Source organism: Athene noctua, chromosome Z, assembly GCF_965140245.1.
Source record: "Athene noctua chromosome Z, bAthNoc1.hap1.1, whole genome shotgun sequence".
Lineage (NCBI taxonomy): Eukaryota > Metazoa > Chordata > Aves > Strigiformes > Strigidae > Athene > Athene noctua.
The window spans coordinates 18,248,934-18,274,024 of record NC_134077.1 but is presented as its reverse complement, the minus strand read 5'-3'; the positions used below and the strand labels follow the sequence as shown (position 1 = coordinate 18,274,024).

The 25,091-nt window shown below is 38.8% G+C and overlaps 1 protein-coding gene across 3 annotated transcripts in view; it reads right to left on the bottom strand.

The window, feature by feature from the left end:
- Positions 1-25,091, bottom strand: part of PARP8 (poly(ADP-ribose) polymerase family member 8) — a 129,330-nt gene that overhangs the window by 12,655 nt on the left and 91,584 nt on the right. The window contains exons 12-16 of one of the 3 annotated variants that reach the window (XM_074931364.1): positions 23,399-23,963; positions 21,124-21,174; positions 20,925-21,020; positions 5,854-5,946; positions 585-710 (exon numbers count right to left, since the gene is read on the bottom strand). In XM_074931364.1, the coding sequence (XP_074787465.1) occupies positions 585-710; positions 5,854-5,946; positions 20,925-21,020; positions 21,124-21,174; positions 23,399-23,963 (931 nt within the window). Of the gene's footprint in view, positions 1-584; positions 711-5,853; positions 5,947-20,924; positions 21,021-21,123; positions 21,178-23,398; positions 23,964-25,091 lie in introns of all 3 variants that reach the window. The other 2 variants (XM_074931362.1, XM_074931365.1) reach the window with 2 other exon arrangements.

Below are 25,091 nucleotides of genomic sequence, written 5' to 3'. Positions count from 1 at the left end.
TCAAGTGAGATGCAATAGTTCACGGCTTCTTGAGGGCTGTCCTGAGAGGCAGTATTTGCAGCCTGAGGAGCAAATAGTGCAAACACAATTCTTTATTTCAAAATTGATGCTTGTACAAAACTTAACTGTTGTGTCAACATTTAATAAAATTACATTTAAGGACATAATTGTTTGCAAAGAGAAAATGAGATGATAACAATAACAGTTTTAAGAACAAAACGATAGACTGGAAATCCCGCAGTTTACATGGTCTGCACCTCCCAAAGGACATCTTTCTCTTTGTGTCCAATGCGTACACAGAGAGAAAGACACGAAGAATATAAAATTTTCCATCTAGAATTTGTACCCTAAAAGAATGTATTGGCTTCAACGTAACTTTGAACAGAACTTAAGAGTTCATCCTCAAATACCTTCTCAGGGACAACTACAAAAATTACAAAGTTCTGAAAACTGTCACCCACTTGTGCTATATGCTGGAGCTTTCTCTCTTATAGTAAAGGAGACTCCTCCAGAAGAAGGCTTTGCTTTGAAGCCTCATGCATGACTAAAACCAAGCTATGACATAATGAAAGATAACTACTTACCCTGGGGTTAAAGGCCAGCATCTGAGGATCATTAGGATCAACTACAGAAGGATATGGCTCAAAAATGACAACTTTCCTAGGTGACTCTAATGCAGACCGACACATGGATACTAACAGATCAACCACCTAGGAATAATGAAAAATATTTATTCAATGTATGTACTTTCATATTGTATCTTCCAATCTGCTTTTTTCACACATTATAGTAATATCATATTTCACTGTTACCTGTATTACCCAAACCATGTTATCCACAGGACACAGTTCAGGACTGAAATTTTTCCACTGACCTTAACAGGCATCAGGTACATTATTACAGGTGCGTAAGTAGGACCCACATCTGGTCCTAAATGTATTATGATGTCAAATACATTGCTTGCAGTCTTGCTTTCTCTTGTGCACATATGCTAATTCCTGGATTAAATTCATTCTCTAGAGAACTGAAGTCGTGCTGGATCTGTGTACCTCTGTACAGGAGATGCCAGTGAAAAATGTTGCTCAAGAATGAGGGTTTGTGAATCTGTACCACTGTCTGCTCTTTTCCTGAAGACCCCAATCATAGAAACACTTGTAAACACTGCTTCTGCTAAAGCCAGAACAGTGCAATGATTTAACAGTCATTTGCATGGCTCACACTGGGACACCTTTTTTCTTCCATCTTGCTGTACAAATTACATCATGGCTTTGAATATCTATTATTTCTAAGATTTCACCATAAGATCATGAGTGTAATGTGTATACAGGCATGTATTCACATATGTACACACAGGCACACATACCACTTAACAACAAATTTCTGTACAATTGTTTCAAAATTAGTAACTCAGAGGTTAAAAATAGAATACAGCAATCACAAACCAGAGAGAATGCAGCTTTCTGGCAGCTGTGAAAAGTAAGTCCAGCTCATAATGCAATCCAAGTTGCTACATAAAAATGCAGCTGCAAATTAAAACATTTCCCCATTTTTTCCATGCCTTCTGAAAACATTCCTGTGTGAAAACAGACTTTTCTATGAAAGAAAGGAAAAGCCGAGATGAGTCGTACTTAGTAGGCATGCCTGGTTCCTCCCACAACTCCACGCGGATCAGATCTCATCTCAAAGCTCAAGCTATTCTAGAAGTTCTTATATAGTTGCCATCGTATCTGATCATTTGGGCAAAAATAAAAAAGACGGTCCTTTAGAGAAGCAGAATGAAAATAAGAATCATGATGAAAGGGGAAAGGAACTGTGCTGCAGTGAGTCATACTGTTGTCATTCTCCTCCTCTGCTCCTTTAGCATGAATGGACAATTTTCTCCATGACTTTAAAAATATTCTTTTAGTTCCAGTTACTAAATATCTCAGATATACTGAAAAATGAAGTTATCTAAATAATGATTCCTTCCTCCATGGTGCTCTGGTTACTTTCCAGCTTAAAATACCTTTAAGTGTGGAATGTTTCAAAACAAGGCATCTCCATTGCAAAGGAGACCAGGAGTATGCACACACAACCAGGTCAAGGAACAGGCCTGCAACTCTCAATGTATTACCATGAAACTGAGCCAGAGTTCATACATCCCACTTCTCAGAAGCCCTTCTTAGCCTCCAGTCGCAGAACACTACTAGGGAAGAGTTGTTTGAGCCCCTAAAGCTCTTAAAACAGTGACCCAAAGTTGTCTTCCTTTATGATTTGTATGATGGGACTTTGTCTTAAAAGTGACACAGATCTCCTTAGAACAGCATCCCAAAGCCCTCCTTTAAACGGTTTACTCCTCTATTGTTTCTCACCATGATACCTGCATATTGCTCTGAGATGGGAAAACATGCATAGATTAGTCTTAGTTAAACCCCCAGTTTCCCTTGGGATCATTGTTTCGAGCAGATGGAATGCAGAGCAACTTAAGCTGGGAGGTAAGTCTAATACAAACATTATAACACAAACTTCCATATGTATTTCTTGGTAATAGGAAGTGCTGTGGATCTAGTAAACATCCGTACAGATGGGCCTCAACTATTTCTCTTTAAATGTAGGTACTGAAGTGCGTAAGTAAGGATTACAATATTTACAAAAATGACAAGACAACACTTGCTGATGACACTTCCCTCTTACAGTATCAGTCTCCCAGACAGTGCCCCTCTCTCCAGAGATTCTCTACAGGGAGTCTGAACTATCAAGAAATCAGGCATTTAATTTTCAGACATTTTGACTATGAGACTAATATAAGGTAAGGTGAGTTTGACATGAAAGTTTTAGAAAGTATAATCCCTTACTATAAGGAGGAGCCATCATAATATTTGGAGGACAAAGTAGCTTAGAAAACTAGCTGAAAGCACAGAACTAAAAAAATGTGTTTTCTAATAATGGGAACCTCTATTTAGGCGCCACACAAAATGATTTGGAGGAAGATTCATCTGACAAAATGTAGAGATTCACAATGTGAACATCTAACTCTTACCAGTCAGCCTAGGCTCTCTTTATAATCAGTGGATGATAGTTTATGCTGTGATTCACACTATCCTAAACTTATGTTCAAAACAGTTTAGATGAATCAAACCCTAGAAGTGTTGAAATCTTTCTGCAAGCAGGAATGGTAGCTCAACCAGATCAGATGTAGTGAGCTAGGTGCAATGTTATCACTAGAGTGAAACTTAGCAATTTAGTCACCTAGATCCAACGGGACAACTGACAAAAGCATTTATCTAACTTTTTAAAGCACCATTAAGGTTGTAATCACTTCAGTACTCTACAGCAAAGCAGTGTAGATGCACAGGTATTCTAGACATCTAGAGCAAGCTCCACATATGACTGCAACAGTGATACCTACATAAAACACAGAGTGAGAGCTAACCAGGACCATCTCTCCTCTCCTGTCAGCTGTTTGCACCTAATGTACAGTGTACATGTAATGCACAATATAATTTTGTACCTAATTGTCTTCTAATTTTAGGAAAGCAAACTTCCAGATGTTGAAGGAATCAGTCAATAGGACCCCCTGGGAAACTGCCCTCAGTGACAATGGAGCAGAACAGAGCTGGCAGATCTTTAAGGATGCTTTCCATACAGTGCATGAGCTCTTGATCCCCATGTGTAAGAAAAATCAGGAAAGGAAGGCAAGAGACCAGCATGGCAGAGTTAAGACCTGATGGTCAAACTAAAGGGCAAGAAGGAAATGCACAGGCAGTGGAAGCAGGGACAGATATCCTGGGAAGAGTATAGGGACATTGTTGTGTAGGGATGGGCTCAGGGAGGCCAAGGCACAGCTGGAGCTGAACTTGGCAGGGGATGCAAAGAAAGGCTTCAGCCTGGTATGTCAGCCAGAAAAGGAAGGTCAAAGAAAGTGTACCCCCACCCGATGAACACAACTGACAAACTGGTACCAAAGGACAAGGAGAAGGCTGAGGTACTCAACAATTTTTTTATTTTACTCTTCATGGGCAGTCTCTCTTCTCTCTTGGAGGTACTGGTGGATGTAAAGCCGGACATGATCCAGCAATGTGCACTCCCAGTCCAGAAAGCCAACCGTAGGCTGGGGGGCATCAGAAGCGTGGCAAGCAGGTCAAAGGGAGATGATTCTTCCCTGTACTCTGTTCTGGTGAGATCCCACCTGGAGTACTGTGTCCAGTTCTGGAGTCCTCAGCACAGAAAAGACATGGACCTGCTGGAGTGGGTCCAGAGGAGGCCACAAAATGACCAAGGAGATAGAACATCTCTCCTATGAGGAAAGGCTGAGAGAGTTGGGGTTCTGCCTGAAGAAGAGAAGGCTATAGGGAGATCTTATTGCAGCCTTTCAACACTTAAAAGAGGGTTTATAAGAAAGATGGGGACAAAGTTTTTAGCAGAGCCTGCCTGTTGTGATAAAACAAGGGGTAAAGGTTTTAAACAAAAAGAGCGTAGATTTATAGCTACAATGAAGAAATTTTTTATGATGAGGATGGTGAAACACTGAAACAGGCCCAAAGAGGCTGCAGATGCCTCATCCCTTGAAATATTCAAGGTCAAGCTGGATGAGCCTTTGAGCAACCTGATCTAGTTGAAGATGTCCCTGCTTATTATAAGGGGGTATTGGACTAGATGACCTTTAATGGTCCATTCCAAACCAAACTATTCTATGATTCTATGATTCTAAATGTACATCTATCATGTAAGTGCCTGAATTAAAAAAAAAAAAAAACAACACAACAAACTCTAGTCCCCAGAAACACAGAGCTGAGGACTTCAGGCTAAGGAAGAGGTAGGGATTCATTAGCACACCTCTCTCCATTTCTTACAAGCTTACACAGATATCCCAATGTTTGGTATGCTAGATGTTGCAAATGTAGCCATCTAATAGTCTTCAGACATCAGATGAAGAGTTGATATTCAGATCCTGCAGTCATATTCTCAAGTGAAGAAGCTGGTGTACACTGCTGCAAGTTTCTTCCTTTGAGGATATGCCCACAGCTGGTATTCAGGCACTTAGCTGAATAGTTTATTTCCAGTGGCTAGACTCACTAGGGCTAGTTAAAGTTAACTGAACTGAAAGTTTGCTCTTCCAAAAAAACATGTTGCTTACTAAGTAAAAGCACAGTGAGTGACAGATCTCTAGCAAATCAGAGAGGAATGCACTTTAAGATGTGCAAACTTTTAATTTAAGATCTTAAAAGGATCTTAAACATAAGATCTTTTGAATTTACTGGAATCTAAGGCTAAATGGTGATTTGGAAACAGTTAAAATACTTTAAGGCACATATACAATTATGAAAGAAAACAATGACATGGTTATAACTGCATTAGTAACTTAGAGTCAGGAAGCAAGATTATATTCCTGATCCTTGAGAAGAGAGAAAAAAAACTATGTAGCAACATCAGTAAAGACTTTCCCACTGTTATTTAATGATCAAAACAACAGATGCTCAGTGGATAGCTGCATCCCAACACCATGAACAGGAAGTTGCTTATTAATTGCATGAGAGTAGTAATGGCTCATTAGGTGAAAATAAATGGGAATTATCTGCAAATGACAATGGTTGCCTTTATTAACAACCCAGGTGACCTAATTGAATACAACAGAACAAGAAAACAGGGTTATTCCAATTACATGTAAGAAAAAGAATGGAAGATCCTCATTAGTACCATTTGAAAATTCCATGCATAATACAGTGTATTTATAGCTATAAGAGTGGACAAATAAATCACCCTTACCAAACAGTACTCATATGAGGAATGCAAGTCAAAATAAATACTAGAAGAGGCTGAGAAGACTGGGTATACTATAGAAAATCACATGTAATAAGCATTAGGTAATTCTACCTGAGCCCCAGTTGCGATTTCATCAGCAGCTTCGTTCATCACTCCTAATGTTTGGAAAGCAAATACACAGAGCTCCCGTTCACAAACAGTGGGCTACACAAAGAAAGAAAGTTAATTATAATTTTGTGCTAGTTTTGGGTTCTTGGTTTTATCATGTGATACTACAACAAAACCCAAACACATTTAATGCTAATTTTTTTTCTTCAGATATTAACCACAACATTAATTTCAAATTATGAATACATGACAATTATTGAGGAAGATGCATTAGAGAAGCATTTTAATAATCTGAAGGACAAGTGTGAAGAACTCTAAAACTTACAAGTATTCACAGAGGCTATCAAATAGATTACAAAACCAATAGTAAAGGCATAGTACCCAAACGTCCTTAACACTATCCTATCAGACTCTGAAAACCTCCTACATACTTAAAATTAATGGAGAACAAATCCAGAAACTAATGGGGGCACATTCCCTTCGTAAATGAAGCTTTCTTCTTCGCAGCTTGCAATTCTGCTGTTGAGAACACACACAAAAATCTGATCTAGAAGACAAGTTTCTTGAAGAAGCTACTTTTGTTTTGTCACTAATTTAATGATTTATTTGTAAACTTTAAGGAAATACATTATATTTTTATAGAATAAACACCAATTTAGGAAGGTCACATTATTTTAATAAAGGTGCTTCTACTCTTTTTTCAGGTATTCAAAAAAGTAATAAAACCCCCATGCTGCTGAACCAGTTTTTTGACTATATTTTTGCAAAATTTAATTCAGAATGCCATCACAATGATCAAATAAAAAAACTTATTTAAACAGCATATTGAATGAGAATTGAGTGTTCTGCCTTCATAAAGCAAACAAAAGCAGAAACAAAACTCAGCTTGAAGTAAAGAGAATGGGCATGCCTTAATAAACTTCCTAATTGGTTACAACCCTTACAGCAACTCCATGCTTATTTACTGAAAGATAATTAGCAGATCAATTTTTTAAATGCTTAAGTAATGAAGCACACAGTGAATAGTTATAAGTATTCAAAAAGAACAAAAGGTTGAAAGAAATGCAAGAAAGAAACACAAATTAAAACCTTCCTTAAAATGGACCCCAATAAACATAACTTTTTACTACAATGTTGAAAACAATAAAAAATATTTTTGGGCTAATATTTCTTTGAATCTATATTATAAATTCTAGCTCACTGAAACTTAAAATGAACTCTGGTAGGCCCTACTGAACTTTTGTAACTAAAAATTCTGAGTCTAGCTATCATGATAATTACTAAAGTATTTGTAGCAGTACGCTTTGAAGCTCAAGACAATGTCTCTAGGAAGCGCAGAAATGAAAGAACGGAGACACAAAGAAAACATAAAATTTAGCTGAATTCTGTTTCAGGAAACAGCTTTGTCAGTAAAAAGCATACTGCTGTATTATATGTAGTCACTTGTTTCATACCCCTTAAAATATGCATTTGATGGGTTTCAAAGATTCAAGACTTCAATAAACATCTCAAATCTACTGTATTGACACACTCACCCATCAGTTGCTTTACAAGAGCTATCATCTTTTAAGTCTAATAGAGTGTCACCCGTTTGATTTATTTTATCTGCTATGTTACATTGCATTAGGCAGCAGATGAAGCCTAACATGATTCACTGTGCCATGGCACGCTAGACAAAAAGTATTTATTATTGTCATTATTCTTAGGTTTTCCACATTTGGAAGGTGAGTAAATCATCTGCTTAGTTGGGGAAGCATGGTGGCACTATCACCTTGACTATCATAATCAGCTGTATACACAAGATTCCCTTTTATATCAGGGAAAAGGATGCTCTTGAATGGCAGACAAATCTAAGTTTAGCCATGCCTGTCATGAAAAAAAGTGTTAAGATAATACTTATTTTTGACATTTTGTTTACAACCTCAACAAAGTAAGTTATTTTGAAACTTAAAGATGGCAAAGGCAATAGAGAATTTGTCATCTTTGCTTTTTTTTTTTTTTCTACCCCTTGTGTTATGAACCCAGAAATGTCTGAGCATCTGGAACAGGAAAGTTAGGAAATGGTCTTTGTACTTATGTTTGACATTTGAAGGGCCTTTGACATTTGAAGGGCCTTTCTTCTCTCAGGTGGACACTGGAGCTAAGATCTTAAGGCTGGAAAGATACAGATACGAGGAGAAGCAAGACAGCAAAATTTGAGTTCTGAAGAGGAACAGACACTACTGTTAAGAGTCTGTACAATTCTTCTGATTTTATGTATTTGATGAACATTTATGACCACCGAGTATTTGGCTCTGGAGTGTAACAGGGAAGATAACCCAAATTTCAATAGCCTGCCTTTGCATATCCATCCCAGATGCCTTCTGACCCAAACTCCAGACATTTTAAGAGCATTTTTGGATCCTGTTTCTGAAATTTGTCCCAATTTAACCAAATCAGACACTTTTAACTTAAATTTCCCACAAGTGTTAGTAGAGTGTTTCAAGAGATGTTGGTATTGGCTGCTTCACTGTCCTCTACTCCAGTGATTAGTTAGGTTCAATCATTTAAACTCCTTTATTTCCCTTCAAAATAAAAGATGGGTTTACAAGTAAGAAGCAAAGACTTGGAGAGCTTTTGTTTGTCACATGATGGTGATTGATCAGTGTCAAATTTCCGTATTTTGGTTAGTCTGCAATTGTGCATGCTAGAACCAATGAAAACATATGAAAACTAAGTTAACAAATCAATTCTAGAAGACAGCTTAAAGAAAATGGCCAAGCTTTATGGGAAAACTGGGATTTCAAGGCTTCTCTTACACTGCTGCTAATGTTTTGCATACTGCCAGTGTTTCCCTTTATGGCATCCACTAGTCTCTTCTCTTGTAATAGGATGTGAGCTCCTGGGACAGGAACAGTCTTGTTCTGACTTCATAACCTAAGTATGAGAAATGTCCCTAGCCACGGTAAATAAACAAGAACACCACTATTCATTAATAAAAGATACGCTGTTCCAATGTCACTTTTTGGATACTTTTACTTTGGTTCAAGTACAGGTACAATTTAGCCAGCTGAACTTTCTAAGAACTTTTGTGTATGTACATGAAAGTACAGACATGTTTTTACTGATGGGGATCCATATCCATAAAGGTACAGCATACCCAATTTGTGTTAGATTACAAGTTTCCATTCTTTTCAAAGGGAAAATACAAGTCAAAATAGGGGTTATACACTTAAGTATATCATTCCAAACATGAAGCTCATTTTAGGTGCACACAGAATTTTACAGATTACATCCATCACCTTGAAAGCATGCACAGCTGACTAGCTGGGCAACTTTGTTCTCCATTACCTGAAGAGAGCAGCTCTAAGTCCTCTTCAAGAACAGCAGCTGCTAGTGCTCTCACATACTTTATTTTTCACTTGAAAGGAGAAAATTAACATAAAGCCATCGACGTCCACAAAACTGTTAGCTAAATGAAGATCATTGGTGCTGAAAGACTATTTACAAGGCTAAGTATACCAGTGGGGAAAAGCAAGAGCTGGGCAGTTAACCTGAGCCTGCAAAAGCTTGGAAGCAGAAGGCACTGACAGAAGCAGAAAGCATTTTTTGAGCTTTTGAGGTTTTTCAGAGTTTTCCTTTAGCCATCCTCATTATTTGCATGCTCAGTAGCACCCACCCAACTGCTGCTGTGATGAAAAAGAGCTCAATCAGAGTTTATGTGTATTACAATGCAAGTGTCACTTCTTACAGCAGTGAATGGCAGACAGGCAAACCACCCAGGTAATACAACATATTCTGGTTCCTGGACTCATACACTACTTAAAATATTTTCCAGACATTCTTTCAATTTGAAAAACCTGAAACTTTCACAGCCAATCTTGATCTTCTTGCTACTTCCTAATGTGTGCCATGGCTGTGCTGAGAAGAGCAATGTGCCACCCTTTCCTGTATCCTGATGTCTGTCACACAGACACTAATGAGGTTGCAACATGACTGACACACCAAAAAACTTGAACTAAAAGGACAAGCTCAGGGAAGGCTTAAAACCTGACCTACGGCAAATGTAACAAATGGTGACGGTGAAACCGTTAGTGACCATCTCTCTCCTCCTAATGAAAGCAACAGCATGGAGGTGAAATGTGACTTCACATCTCTCTTCCGTTTCCTACTTTCAACCATAGTAATTGTTAGTTTTTCCATATTAGGCACTTCTGTCTTTCACTTCACTACAGTCATCAGAAGGATGAGGATGGATGAGGATAATACTGCAAATGTGGATAGATGGATACAGAAAGAGGAAGGAAGGAAGGAAGGAAGGAAGGAAGGAAGGAAGGAAGGAAGGAAGGAAGGAAGGAAGGAAGGAAGGAAGGAAGGAAGGAAGGAAGGAAGGAAGGAAGGAAGGAAGGAAGGAGCAGGTAAGAGAGGAGAGAGAGAGGAGAGGGATCTGGTGGGTAAAGATCTCTTTTAAAACTGCGTTTTCAAGTTTTTAAGGTTTATTTCACAGCTTCTGTCAATTATGGACTTTTAGATATGTCTTTGCAGTATTTGTAAGAAAAGGCAAAATAAGATTGGTTGCTAATTCTCCACTACCTGAGTCTGTATTACCTAAGATCGGTTATATCTGGAGCAGCAAGAATAACATTACTCATTCTGAAACAGAATCCAGAGCTGTAGGAAATGGTCTCTCAGCTCCCTCATATCTTACATCTGTAAATCACGCTTTCAGGTGAATTAACAAATGCTACAGAAACCTCAGCTGTATCTACAAATCTGACACAAGAAGTTAAAGCAGTACCTGGAAGGCAGGCACTGATGAGGCACTTGTACACTTTCTATCAGTGCTGCTTCAATGCCGTATGTAAAATTCTCAATCACTGGAAGATGACTAGAGCAAAGCACATTTATGAATTTAAGACCTTTGAGTTTCCTAGAGTGTAACAGAAGGCTCAATTCAATTCAAAACAGATGAAATAAAAAGTTTTAGGTAATGTACATCTTAGAACACACTCCAACAGAATCACAAGGTAAACATTTGAGTCCAAACTGTTTGATTTCTGTGTTTACTTAAATAATTACTGAAATCATGAAGAATTACCCTTAACTGTAACATAAGGTTTATCAAGCTTAAGAGTTTAAGGAATTTTAAATTATTAATGATCAATATTATTTTGAAAGGCAAGTTTAACACACATCTGCCTACTCTGCCATGGTTTATATTTCTGAGTTATGCATCCAGCACTAGCTCATAGTGGATTAAAAAGACTATGATTTATTAAAATTTAAATTTAGCTTTGTATTTTAATAAACTTTATTGATATGTTTTTGCTTTATATAAAAATATATTTAAAAATAAACTTACTCAAATTAAATATTTACTCACACTAATTTAGGAATTGCTTTAAATGTAAAAAATTACCAAGAAGTACACCTGTGTCCTGAATTTTCAAATGAAGTCAAACTACTACAGAGAACTGCAGATCTGTTAGTCTAACCCGAATTCCTGGAAAAATTATGGAGATTATACTGTGTACTATTGAAAGTTTTTTAAAGAACTATGCAATTATCAGGCTGAATCAACATGGGTTCACAAAAGGGAACTACTGTCTAACTAATTTCATATCCTTGCATGATAAGGTCACCCACTTGGTGGATGAAGAGAAGGCATTGGATAAAGTTTTTCTGGATTTTAGTAAGGCTAAAATCTGTCCTGTGAGGGACATGCTGTCCCTTACAACATCCTCCTGGACAAGTTGTCCAGCCATGGGTGAGTGGGTTCACGGTGTGCTGGTAAAGAACTGGCTGCAGGGCAGAGCTCAAAGGGTTGTGGTGAATGGGGCTACATCTGGCTGGAGACCAGTCACTAGCAGTGTTCCTCAGGGCTCAGTTCTAGGGCCAGCTCTACTCAATATACGTATCAACTATCTGGATGCAGGAGTTGAATGCACCACTAGCAAGTTTGCTGTTAACTCTCTTGAGGAACAGGAGGCCTTGCAGAGGGATCTAGATAGACTGGAAAACTGGGCAATGATTAATGGGATTAAAATTTAACAAGTCAAAATGTCAGATTCTGCCCCTGGGGTGGGGTAACAGCAAACACAAGTATAAATTGGAAGAGGTGTGGCTGGAGAGCATCCCTGCAGAAAGGGCTGTGTGGGTGCTGGCTGACAGCAGGCTCACGGTGAGCCAGCAGTGTGCCCTGGCAGCCAGGAGGGCAAACCGCCGCCTGGGGTGCATCAGGCACAGCACGACCGGCCGGGCAACGGCGGGGATTATCTGCTGTGTTCAGTGCTGGTGCGGCCTCACCGAGTGCTGCGGGCAGTGCTGGGCCCCACAGTTTAAGAAGGACGTGAAGGTGCTTGAATGCATCCAGAGGAAGGCAGCAAAGCTGGTGGGAGGGCTGGAAGGCGAGTCCTGTGAGGAGGGCCGAGGGCTCTGGGCTTGTCTGCTTTGGAGACAAGGAGGCTGAGGGGCGACCTCATTGCTCCCTACAGCTTCCTGAGGAGGGGAAGTGGAGAGGAAGGTGCTGGTCTCTTCTTCCTAGTGTCCAGTGACAGGATATTTGGGAATGGTTCAAAGCTGCACCGGGGGAGGTTTAGACTGGATGTTAAGAAGCATTTCTTTACTGGGAGGGTGGTCAAAGTCTGGAACAGGCTTCCCAGAGAGGTGGTCAATGCCCCAAGCCTGTCAGTGTTTAAGAGGCATTTGGACAATGCCCTTAACAACATGCTTTAACTTTTGGTCAGCCCTGAGTTGGTCAGGCAGTTGGACTACATGATTCTTGTAGGTCCCTTCCAACTGAATCTATTTTATGCTACAAACTAAATGAAGTCAAGCTACTATAAGCTCTATGTAGGCATATACACTGCCAGAGAGCAGGAATAATTTATTTAATAATACCCTATCTGAATATAAATCTGTAAGGTAAACTCTTTGAATAATCTTGCAATATTCATGTGATACATGGAATATGATGCTGACAGACATAGGAAATACCACAGTGGCAAGCAGATACAACCTGCAAAAAGATGAGAGTATACTGAGGCTTAGTAAGAAATGTCAGTTGTTCTGTTTGGTTTTGTTTTGGCTGATCTAGATCTTATTTTCTGCTTTTTGTTTTTTTTTTTCTGCATTCTTGGACAGCTTATACACCTCCCCCCCCCCCCCCCCCCGATATATAAATAGCTGTCAAACAGACAAGCATTGTGGAGTGCTAGCTGGGCAAGGTGCACTTTGGTAAGTTCCTGGCAACAGGAAAAGCTCTACTGCAGCCATTTCATTCTCTTGCTAAAAAATAAAGCGATTGAAATCCATTCTGCCTAAGTACTGGTTGTAACTAGAGAGGATTTTTCCATTAAAAAAAAAAAAAAAAAAAAAAAAAAAGATCAGCCTATATTTGTGGAGTAATGCTGAGAAGGACCATGGAGTTATTCCAGAAGAATCCTGGAATTCCTCAAGCATCTTGGATGACTAAACATCTAGTCTGACTAAAAATATTTGTATACCTACACTTTTCTCCACAGTTCAATGATGTGTATTCCTCTACAAATACCTCCCAACCCTAAGCACCGTACTGTTTCTGGAACATCAATGCTACTGTGTTTCAGTGGTGGCTAAGAATCTTATATTCAAAGGACAGAGAAATCCAAAACCTCTTCAAGTCAACAGGAACTCACTGAGGCCAAGACTTCACCCATAATGAATAATCATAACTGAGCGATCTGGGATGAAAAACATTCTAAAAATGTAAGCTTACTAACATAAGAAGATATATTTCAGAATTACCAGACTCTACTTAACAGCTAAATACAAACAGCAGGTTTTTCAAATATTGTTTTACAGTATTTTACCATTCATATTTTATAGGCAAAACTTTAAACAGCAGAGATTACCAGAGTATAAATGTCAAAGAAAATAGCTTCAATATTTAGTTTTGCAGAGGTTTTTACTATGTCCTGCTTTGTTCTAAAGAGGCCTCAGTCTGACGTTTCAACACAAGATGGCACTCTGAAGAGAGTTCTCGACTGAAGGAAAAATTAGTGATAGAGAGGATGGGTTTTTATCACCTTATTAAATATATTCTGAGAAATTTTTGTGCTGTATGATTGTCTCACATGTCTTTAAAATGCATTCACTGATGCTGTTTGACCAATGGCTTTAATATTTGTAAATTAAGAATTTGGGAAGGCATGGATAGTAAGACAGACATTAGCCATACAAATTATACCATGTAAAAGCTGAATATGACCACAGAATTACAGAATGATTGAGGTTGGAAGTGATCTCTGGAGGTCATGTGGTCCAACATCCCTGCTCATGCAGGCTCTCTCGGAGCCAGTTGCCCAGGACTGTGTCCAGATATCTTCTAAATGTCTCCGTGGATATAGACTCCACAACCTCCCTGGGCAACCTGATCCCATGGTCAGTGTCCCTCAGAAAAGGTGAAAAAGGTAGAAAAAGGTAGAAAAGTGTTCCCTGATGTTCCTATGGAACCTTCTGTGTTTCAGTCTGTGTCCATTGCCTCTTGTCCTGTCACTGGGCACCACTGAAAAGAGTCTATCTCCATTCTCTTTGCACCCTCCCTTCAGGTATATATAGACATTAATAAGATCCTGTCTGAGCCTTCTCTTTGCCAGGCTGAACAGTCCTAGATCTCTCAGCTTTTCCTCCTATGTGAGATGCTTCAATCTCCTAATCATCTTAGTGGCCCTTAGCTGGATCCTCTCCAGTACCTCCATCTCTCTGTTGTATGGGATAGCCCAGAACTGGACACAGTACTCGAGATGTGGCCTCAACAGTACTGGCTCAAGGGAAAGGATCACTATCCTCCACATGGTGGTAATTCCATTGTTTAATGCAGTCCAGGATAACATTAACCTTCCTTACCACCAGAGCACATTGCTGGCTCATGTTCAACTTGGTGCCCACCAGGACCTCCAGGTCCTTTTCTGTCAAGCTCCTTTCCAGCTGGGTGGCCCCCAAAATACACTGGTGCCTGGGGTTGTTCCTCCCTACGTGTAGGACTCTGCACTTCTTGAACTGCATGAGACTCCTGTCAGCCCATTTACTCCACCTGTCACAGTCTCTCGGAATGGCACCCCATTGGTCTGGAGTATCACCCCCTTCTCCCACTTTGGTATCATCTGCAAACTCACTGAGGTACACTATGCTCCATCATCCAGATGATTAATGAAGATATTAAACAGGACTGGACCCGGCATTGACCCCCGGTGTGCTCCACTAGTTACTGGTTTCCAGCCAGACTTTGTACCACTGACCATCACCCTCTGGGCCAGCGATTCAGTGTGTTTTCAGACTACCCCACTATCTCCTCATCCAGCCCAGGCATCAACAGCTTGTCTATGAGGATCCTACAAAGACAGTGTCAAAGGCCTTACTGAAGTCAAGGTAGACAATATCCACTGCCTTCCCCTCATCCACCAGAGCAGTCACTTCATCATAGTAGTTTATCAAGCTGGTCAACCATGACTTCCCATTGGTGAAGCCATGCTGACTACTCCTGATGATTTTCTTGTCAATGTGCCTGGAAATCATTTCCAGGCTTAGCTGCTCCATCACCTTCTCCAGGATTGAGGTGAGGGTGACCAGACTATAGTTCTCTGGGTTGTCCTTCCTTGCCCTTCTTGGAGAGAGGAGTGAATTTGCTTTCCTCCAGTCTTTGAATATGATTGACATATTTTTATTATACTTCTTTTAATCAGATCCTTAAATAACCACTTTTGTTAATGACTTACGATCTCATTATATTTAAACGTTTGTAATAAAAGTACATGCTGAAGATATCTCTCTACTATTATAGCAGCAAAACTGTTGCATTATTAAAATGCAGCTTAGTACTTCCTTTAGAATATTATTATCACCTCTAGAGTAACAGGAAGAATTTCATGTGACATTTAAAAAAATAGCCTTCTAATATAGAACAAAATAATGCTGAAGTTTCTTTGGTACATTATTATATCTGCTTTGGAAAATACATTTTTTAGTTAGATGAACCAAATCATATGGTTGAAAACTACCTTTGGAGATCAGTTAGTGCTTTTATTCTCTCATATAGGAATAAAATTAGCTTTCTCTACAGCTTTATCAAGAGCTGGAACAGGTTGCTCAGAGAGGTTGTGGAGAATCCACGTCTGGAGGTTTTCAAAAGCCAGTGAAAGACAGTGGATAAAACAAGTTTTTCACTGGAGACACATGTCTCATGGGACAATACCTCAGTACTTCAGAATGGGTTTTGTGGAAGTCGTTAAAATTTCCTAAGTTTACTTCTAATATTTAGTCTAATATGGTAGCTTGACAGAAATCAGGAAAATCTATTTAACTGTTTTAACAACACATATGTCAATGATATACTGTTTGAAGATGTCAGAAAAAAAAGCATTCCAAAAGTTGTTTTCAAAATAATTCAAATCTACCCATTAAGTACAAACAAATAATAGTTCATGTCTCACTGACCTACACAACTTCTCTCTCTCACAACTACACAACAGTAACACAAGACTAACAATTCAGATGAGCAGACTCATCATTTTCAGTTGGTTTACCAAGTCTGCCTTCTCTATCTCTCCTCAGCACAAAACCTATCTCTGACCTTGTACTTCCCACTGTTTTTCAAAGCGGAGTGAAGAACTACTTCATAAGAGACTGATGACAGAGCTCCTGAGAGTTGTGCAGCACAGGTCGACTTGCAGGATGCACTGTGATTGTTTACATGGGATAAGGGAGCTGTTTCAATGTAAAGGCTGCAGTCTCAACCCTCGCTAATGATTTCAAAGCTGTTTCTTAAACCTTCTATGAAGAGTGAAATATGTAGGGTTCAGATCACTGTTAAGAATAACTGCATGAAAGAGTATGGTCTACGTTATACAAATGGTTAAAAAATACTTCTTTTTCTCCTTAGGATCCATACATTCATTGAAGTTTCCCTGTGTTTTGCAGAAAGGCTGCAAATCATGCCATGTAGTGATTCCAGGGAATTAAGTTTTCAGTGGCATTCTATATAAATGTGTATCTCTAAACATCCAATTTAGCTTTTATAACTTTCGATCTCAGTGTGCTCTTGAAATAAATAATAAAGAAACATGCTATGATGAGAAATTACATTCATCCTCATTTCATATGGGAAAGGTGTGAATACCTACAGGAAAGCATTGCCTACTTTACCGTAGTTTTTAAAAAGAGGATGGAATGAAGCAATGGACTGTGACCTTCATAAAAGAGTGTTACAGCTTCATGATGCACTGTAGTACTTTTCTGAGACTCTTTCTTCCATTCCAGAAAACCTCTGTTCTTCCCCTTCACAGTAATACAGTTGCAATTCCTTGTGATAGCATTAGGTTTGTGAGTGTTCTGAAGTTGCCCCACTTACACAATGTGTTTTTATCTACACATGCACTTGTGTAATACACAAATGAACTGTATCTGTAATTCTGGTCTTCTGTATGTCAGGGAACTTCCCTTTGGAATATGGCTTTGGCTAGTTCGGGTCAGCTGTCCTGGCCATGCTCCCTCCCAGCTTCTTGTGAACCTCCTCACTGACAGAGCATGGAAAACTGAAAAATATTTACCTTAGGATAAGCACTACTTAGCAACAACTAAAACATCAGTGTGTTATCAACATTATTTTCATACTAAATCCAAACCACAGCATTATACCAGCTAGTAGGAAGAAAATTAACTCTATCCCAGCTGAAACCAGGTCAGTAGCCTCTTTATTTATCCTCAATAAGTGACTAAGGTAGTCTAACAACCTCTGAAGATTCCTGTGTACAATAGGATCCCTGAACCAGCAGGAAACATTTGCATCATTAGATCAGCACCACAGGCTCTGGAGCAAGACAGGTGTCCACTGTAAAAGCATAAAGCCAAACATATGCAATTGTGTTACGCAGCTGTTCTGCAGCAGACATCTTCCATACAGTGGTATGTATGCCATGTGAATGTAGTGTCAAAATCAAACTATAGAAAAAGATATCAAGTTGATCTTACAAGAAAGGTGTTTTTAAAAAAGAAAAGTAAATTGCAACTGATATTAAAACCAGAACACCCCAGGAAAAGTTATTTAGGAAAATAAACACAGTGCTGAGAAGAAAGCTTGTGCTGAGAGACTGATTTAAAGACACTTTATAATGAAAATAAAAATAGACTGTACAGAAAATCTGCAGAAAGGAAAAACTTTATCTCTCAGTTTCACTTGGTACTTTCAGCTGTCCTCAGGATGAGACATATGAATTATACAAGTCATTAATAAGCAGCACAAAAATTTACACCCAGATATAAGAGTTTACAGTAGTAAAACAATGTAATTATTGTGTGATGGCAATTGCTGAGTATTTTTAACTGCATTTCAAGACAATTAACTACACTATAGTTCAGGAAAGGTGTCAGGCTGACATACTAGAGGATTACAAAATCAAATTCCTTACTGGCTTCTTTGCAATTGCATGAAACTCCATTAAATACTAGAAAATCAAGCCTAAATATATTTTAAAATAACTTCTCAAGCAACAATTTTGCTATGCTTTTATAAATTCATATGCCTTCTTTGTTGTTGGAAAACAGGTCCAAAAAATAGAAGAAAATCTGATTATTAAGGATACACACACCCAGACATGACCCTGTGTGCAACTGTGTGGAGGAACTATTCTTTACTGGAAGAGACTAGTGAAACATCCAGAGCTATTTATGTCTGGATGTCTGTGGCATCTCCTGTGATATGACCAACTACAGATAGAGCCTATCTAAGTAATGTCCTTGTGATATGGACATCTGTAGAAAATGAGATCTAGACACAGAATCTAAAAATATAAGAAGAACATAGCAAGGTTCTGATCATTATGAAACCTGGTGAAGTTACTGTGGTACCAAAAGTATAAAAGCTCTTTATGAAGGCCAGGGGTGCTACATATGGGAACCGTTAAGTGACATAAGGCTAGATTGCATGTAGCCTTGCCTTAAATGAAAGCCCTCTGCTTCTGCTTAAAAAAGTATGCATTTCTCAGATCTGCTGTTGCAGCAGTATTAAAGTGCTCTTTCAGTTGGGTCATTCTTTATACACATTACATATATGTATATAGGTATGTATGTATGTGTATGTGTGTGTGCAGCTGAAGCACGTAAAAGAACCATACAATTGACTACTTCAAGCTGCCTCTGCCAGAGCTCTTAGTAGAGTGAAGCATAAATTTCCTTAGGATCCTCTGGCAAGCTCATGTTCAATTCAAACTGAGATCCTTTCTCACCTTCTACAGAACTGCAAACTCATTAATGGCTCTGTATTGCTTATTGAGTCATTCAAGCACAGAGCATGCTAGATTTTTTCCCGCTATCTCCTCCCTGAGTTACATAATGATACCCTTTCATTTTTGCAAAGCTTGCTAGGTTATGCTGCTTGCAAAGGCACTGATGAATATATGTTTAGTGGCAAGCATGTTTGCACTTTCCTGTTTTGAAGCACTGACAAACTCTCAAACAGGTAGCTAAAATGACCTCTCTTAAAGCTGAAGACAGAGGAAAGTAAATCTGAGGGATTTTAATCTCTAATGTGGGAAAGCAAGAAGAATTTAGATTTTTTTTAATTTAGAGCAAATGACCTTTCATTCTGTTTTCTTTTAATAGTTCATCATGTGAACAGGAATAAATCCTACTGTTTGCTTTGACTTGTGGACCATAAATAAACCCCAATAATTGAAATAATTATATTATCCCAACTTTACTGACTATCCAAACATTACTCACTTCATCTTATCTCATCCTGTCACAGGTAATACGCATAGCAGTGCATTCAAAGATGAACAAGGAACTGATGCCTTTTCTACAGGGTGTGGCTGCTGATAGATCTGTCAGAAAACAGTTTTTAAAAGGTAGATATGAGCTTGAAGAGGCAAAAGGAACACCTGATAGGATTTTCAAAATACAGAAGTTTAACCATGACTTAAAACAGTATTAACTGAATATGTAGATGCTTCTGCAAATCTTATTAGCAGCCTATTTGCATAGCCTGCCTGCAGTCAGAATGCCTGACCCTGGTGCGAGGGGTGACGCTGAGGTGACTTCTGCTACGACGTAAGCAATAACCTTCCTGAATTTAGTTCCATGTAACTATCACAGATGATGTCTGATGATTCAGTTTATGTATAGTTGCTTGCCACACTGTGGAGAAATTCACCAATATCAGGCCATTCACACAAGTATTAAACAGTTTTCAGTGGTTTTAATCTTTTAAGGTTACACAGGTTTCCATAGGATTAGGATAGGTGAAACAAGAAGAATTCTAAACTGCAAGTTCAGTCCTAAAGGTAAGAATTTTATTATTCTAACATGCTCTTTCACAAAGCTGCACTGATCCAGTAGCTCCAGGCAGAGTGTGTCTCTCATGACTAATCTCACTCTTTTTCACTGTATGTATTCACCAACAGCATGAGAGTGTACAATGTTCAGCATGAAAAATTCCTAGTTCCCAGTTATACAGGAATGAAAGGAAGGAAGAGCTTCTTAACTGGCCAGACTCTGGGCATACCAAACTACATCAGGGTCCCTGGAGTAGGTCACTGCTAGATCACACACTTCACAGAACATCTCCTCCTACTGCCTTTTTTATCACATTATGAATAATGGCTCATTCCAGAAGCCCATGAGCAAAATGGGGTCAGAACTTCACAGCCTTGTGGCATTAACACCAGTGTATCTGAATACCATAGTTATGGCTTGATAAGAGCTCAAGGACTGAGGTGACTGTAAGCTTTTAAAAGAATGCCAGAGGATTGGGAAAGCACTCTAATACACTTCCTCTGTCTTATCTGGTTGTGACTACTGTAGCACAATGGTGTTGGATAAAATGCATTCCCCCTTTAGGTTTCTGTGATATTATACAAGCACGGTTTCCATCTCCCTTGCTTGCAATACATTTTTTTCAAATTTACAGCAAAATCTAGTTAATACACATTACATTTTTCCATGTTAAAAGGATATTAGGGTGAAATGCATCTGAATGCAATAGTTTTACAACAGGTTTGTACCGTCCATTACCATTTAAAGCACTATAAAATGCAGTTTATCCCAGCAAGCATAGCACTTACCCTCAGCATAGGGCCATTCTGGAACACATGGGGTTCATCACAAACTACACAGTATTCATTCAATACCGGTATCCGCTGCTCAGCAAATTCAATAGTCTGAAAACAATGAAAATGAGAATAACAACATCTGCTTAAAAATAATTAACAGTCAGCTTGTGCTCCACAGTGTTTCATAAATGGGTAAGATATGACATCCTACCTGCACAAGAAAGCCACGGTCTCGTACTGGAATGCATTTTGCACCATAATTCTGCTGCAAGGAAAAAGTTGAGGCAACTTCAGTGTTGGTAGACTAATTACAAGGAGATGGTAAAACATTTGTGAATTTTGTGTGCAAATATGCTAATTAAACAATACTTGCATCTAAAAAGATCCTTCATTTGCATAAATCAGCCATTACAAATAATCAATCCTTTTACTGTTTGCTGAGTGTGAGATAGATTTTTAGCATTTATTTTTAGTTCTTGAATGTGACGAGGTTTTGTATCTAGCATCCCAAAAACTTTAATCTCAAATGGAAACATGGGTACCTTCACTCCATTCTAATAAGCTGGTATTTGGTAACTTCCATGAAATTGTAACCAAATATGGGCTATCTGCTTAGGTTTAAAATAGTAATGAACACATAGAATGGCTGAAAATCTTTCTATTTACCAAGACCTCACTTCTGTAAGCACCATGCTGACAGATCCACTCAAATTCTTTCTGCCTTTTTCTTTCAACACACAGCAACATAAACAAGAAGGCCTTCTGTTACAGGAGCCAATAAAGTATAAATCTATCTCAGCCAAACCTTGTTTTGAAGGAGTCATATCAGCTCTATTTACAGCTTTTATTTTTTTGTTTATAGGCTTACTTCCTATCATTTCTCTAACTGCTTAATTGGGAAACTTTTCCCTTTATTCTCCTGGGAAACAATCCTCCTAACTGTATTAATGTATGAGATTGAAATAGTTTATCTGAGAACTGAAGAAAAGTTAGGGTCCTGATTCATCACTTCCATCTTCCACTGACTTCAAATTGCAGGTTAGGAATGCAGGCTACCCATATATCTGGTGCCTCCATGTAAAATGTGAAATGGGACTGTTGATGCTGTTCCACTAACATCAGTCAAACTGCACCTGATCATGTATGTGATGATTTTGCCTCAAAGTAAATGCATTCTAGCAATAAATTACTGGTAGTTTTTATAGACTGCCAAGCAGGGCTTGCACTTCTTCCCTATCAGCTGATAACATCAGTAATAGAATCACGTAGTTGTTTCTTCATTATCTTATCAAAATCACTGGGACTTTTTTCATGAGAGAAAAGTCTTGCTATGTTAAGACATCCTCTGCCGGTTCAGAAAAAAATGCATCTCTAAACTGTGACAAATGAAAAGCCTGTTGACTCACCTTAAATTAATATTGCTGTGCACATTAAAGGAACCAACCACACAGCATGTATATAAATGATTTTATGATAGTATATCACTGCTTTTAAACCTGATTAGTATAGCTCACAGCTCATTGAATTAATTTACCATGAGACATAACACACTCAGTGTAATTTCATTATTCAGAATGCACTATTTTGAATATATGTGTGGCATTTCAAGCAAGAATCAGCTTTTTCTTTCTCACTAAGAACATCAAGGTACCACCAGGCTAAGGGAGTGGAGAGGACTGTCTCCTCAGTGTCTCTCCCCAGATCTAACACAGAAAATAGATGGGTGCCTTGAAGAGCACAAAGAGTGTTTTAGAGTAAAACCACTCTTTCCTCTAAAGTATAAAAATCATTTTTTTATTACTTCAGAGCACTCTTTCTTAAATTTAAGAATATGTGCTACCCTTTGTTTTCCCAATCAATCACGTCTCTGGGGAAAGAAAGGGGTCTGGTGTGGACTTAATTCCTTCTCTGACCTCTGGCAGGCACCAGCATGTTTGAAGGTTAAGCCTTCCATAAAGCACAAATGCGCAAGAGGTGAGCTGAATCATTACTGCAGTCCTTCCACTACGATGATGATCACATATGCAAAGACGAGAAGGAGAGGTGACTTGGCACCTGAACAAGCCACTGGACAGTTGCTTCTCCCAGAAAGCAAATAGTGAAATGAGAAAAGACCTGTGTGGCCGAGGCAATATTGCAGCACACAAGTACACACTCTTCTTTCTTACTGTAGCAAGAAAGGAGACAAGGAAGGAAGTGGATGATTGAACTTTTCCCATGGCCAGCTGTATTCAACATGACACGTAAAACCTCTGTCTTGTGTTAAGCAAATTCTGATTTTACAACTTAAACGTTTGTGCATGCACAGCTGTTTAAATCCTTCTTAAAAAACTGACTCCATGGCTTCTGTCTTCCAATATATTAAATATATCCAATATATTCACTAACATATGTCCTAAGTATTAATGCTTTTGCATAACAAGTGTAACAGCATATTTGGGAAAAAATAGGAGGAAAATGAGCAAAATAAAAATAATATTACGCACAGCAGCTTGTGAAGGTGATGATGAAGATGGTGTTAAAATACCAATAAGCCCTGAGGTAAGAGAGAGCCTCCTGCTCTCTGCTATGGTGGACTCCTTGAAAGGATCCATTTTGGAAGATTTAGGGGCATTGGAGTAAGTCTTGCTAAGTAACTTGTGATTCTTCAATCCATCCAATTCTTCCATTCTAAGATTACTGGAGTAGGACCTGCTTAAAAGTTTGTGGGGCTTCAAGGTGCTGTTGTGCTCACATCGAGGATCCCCAGAACACGACCTACTTAACAGCTTATGGGACTTTAGAGTGATGCACTCCTCCTGCTTGACGGCTGCAGAGCAAGAACGGTTCAATAGTTTGTGCGATTTAATAGCCATTGTCTGTTCAGCCCTAGGGTCACTCGACAACGAGCGGCCAAAGGTTCTGTGAGATTTTGTGGCACACATATCCTCCGCCTTCACTGTGCTAGAGCAAGTCCTTCTCAGGAGTTTGTGAGTTTTGGAGATGCCATCCTGTTCTGACTTAAGTTTTGATTTATTTTTACCACAGCCAGGTGGAGGATAACTTGGCGACCTTGAAAATAAAGGAGAAGACAAAGTTGAAGAATAATCAAAATCTTGTGCAAATCAAGCAATACCACATGTATCTGAAAATTTTTAAGTGTCACCTGTCTTTACGTATTTCACTAGTGATAAACGCAGCCCAACATTTAAAAAATGAGCAATTCTATGTAGGGACTAATTTTCCAATACCAAATAGACATCTTACTCCTATTTACACACAAGCTCATTGATCAAAAATATGAATAACAACTCAAATAGAACTATAGAGCTATATCCTTACAGCTCCTTGTAAAGGCCTCTGTGTCTCTAAAGAAACCATTTAATCAGGAAATTATCTTCGAAATGAAAAACACATATTTCACATGAGATTTTAATATGTTTGCCCTATCAAAATCTATTTTTCCTATGTAATCACCATGGTGTGATCCCTTTAAACTTACTGTCTTCTGGCCGCAGCGTAACAAATTTTATGTCCAGATCCAATGGAAGATAGAATGAGTAGTGCAACTTGCAGGTAGTAAGGCAAATTTAATTCATCTGAAATTATTTTTAAAAACCTCATAACCTGGGTGCTTTATGAAGACAATTTGAGGCCCTTCTTTCCTGTTTTAGACAAATTCTACCTCTCTAACACTAGAAATGAGAATGTGAGGGACCTAAATTATAAATGCATAAAGAATGAAGGGTTTTTATGCAACAACATCATATGAACTGTCACATTTCTATAAGGTTCACATTTGCCTGTCCTTGCAAAGCAAGAACATGTAACAGGTATGCTGAATCATTTTTCTATGCTTTATAAGCAACCCCAATCTTTGGAGTATTTTTGGGGATTGAATTGAATAAAAAAGAAGTGAAACCCAAGGAGAGAGGCTGGCAGGTTTCCCCACCCTGTTAGCAAGTGGTGACAGTAGAAGATGCACCTGGAGGTTGCTGACTCACTGTTGCAGTTGGCTCACTACCACCCTCCTGCAGAGAGGAGGTAGGAATGGTGCTCTATGGAGAAAGGGGGTCCCGGCATTTGGGCTGAGCCATCTTTGGACAGGCACTGCAGCAGCAGCCAAATGAAGAGGAGAAAGATTGGGCTGGCTTTTGTATGCCCTTTCTGAATAAAAGAGAACCCCAAGTTACAGCCTGT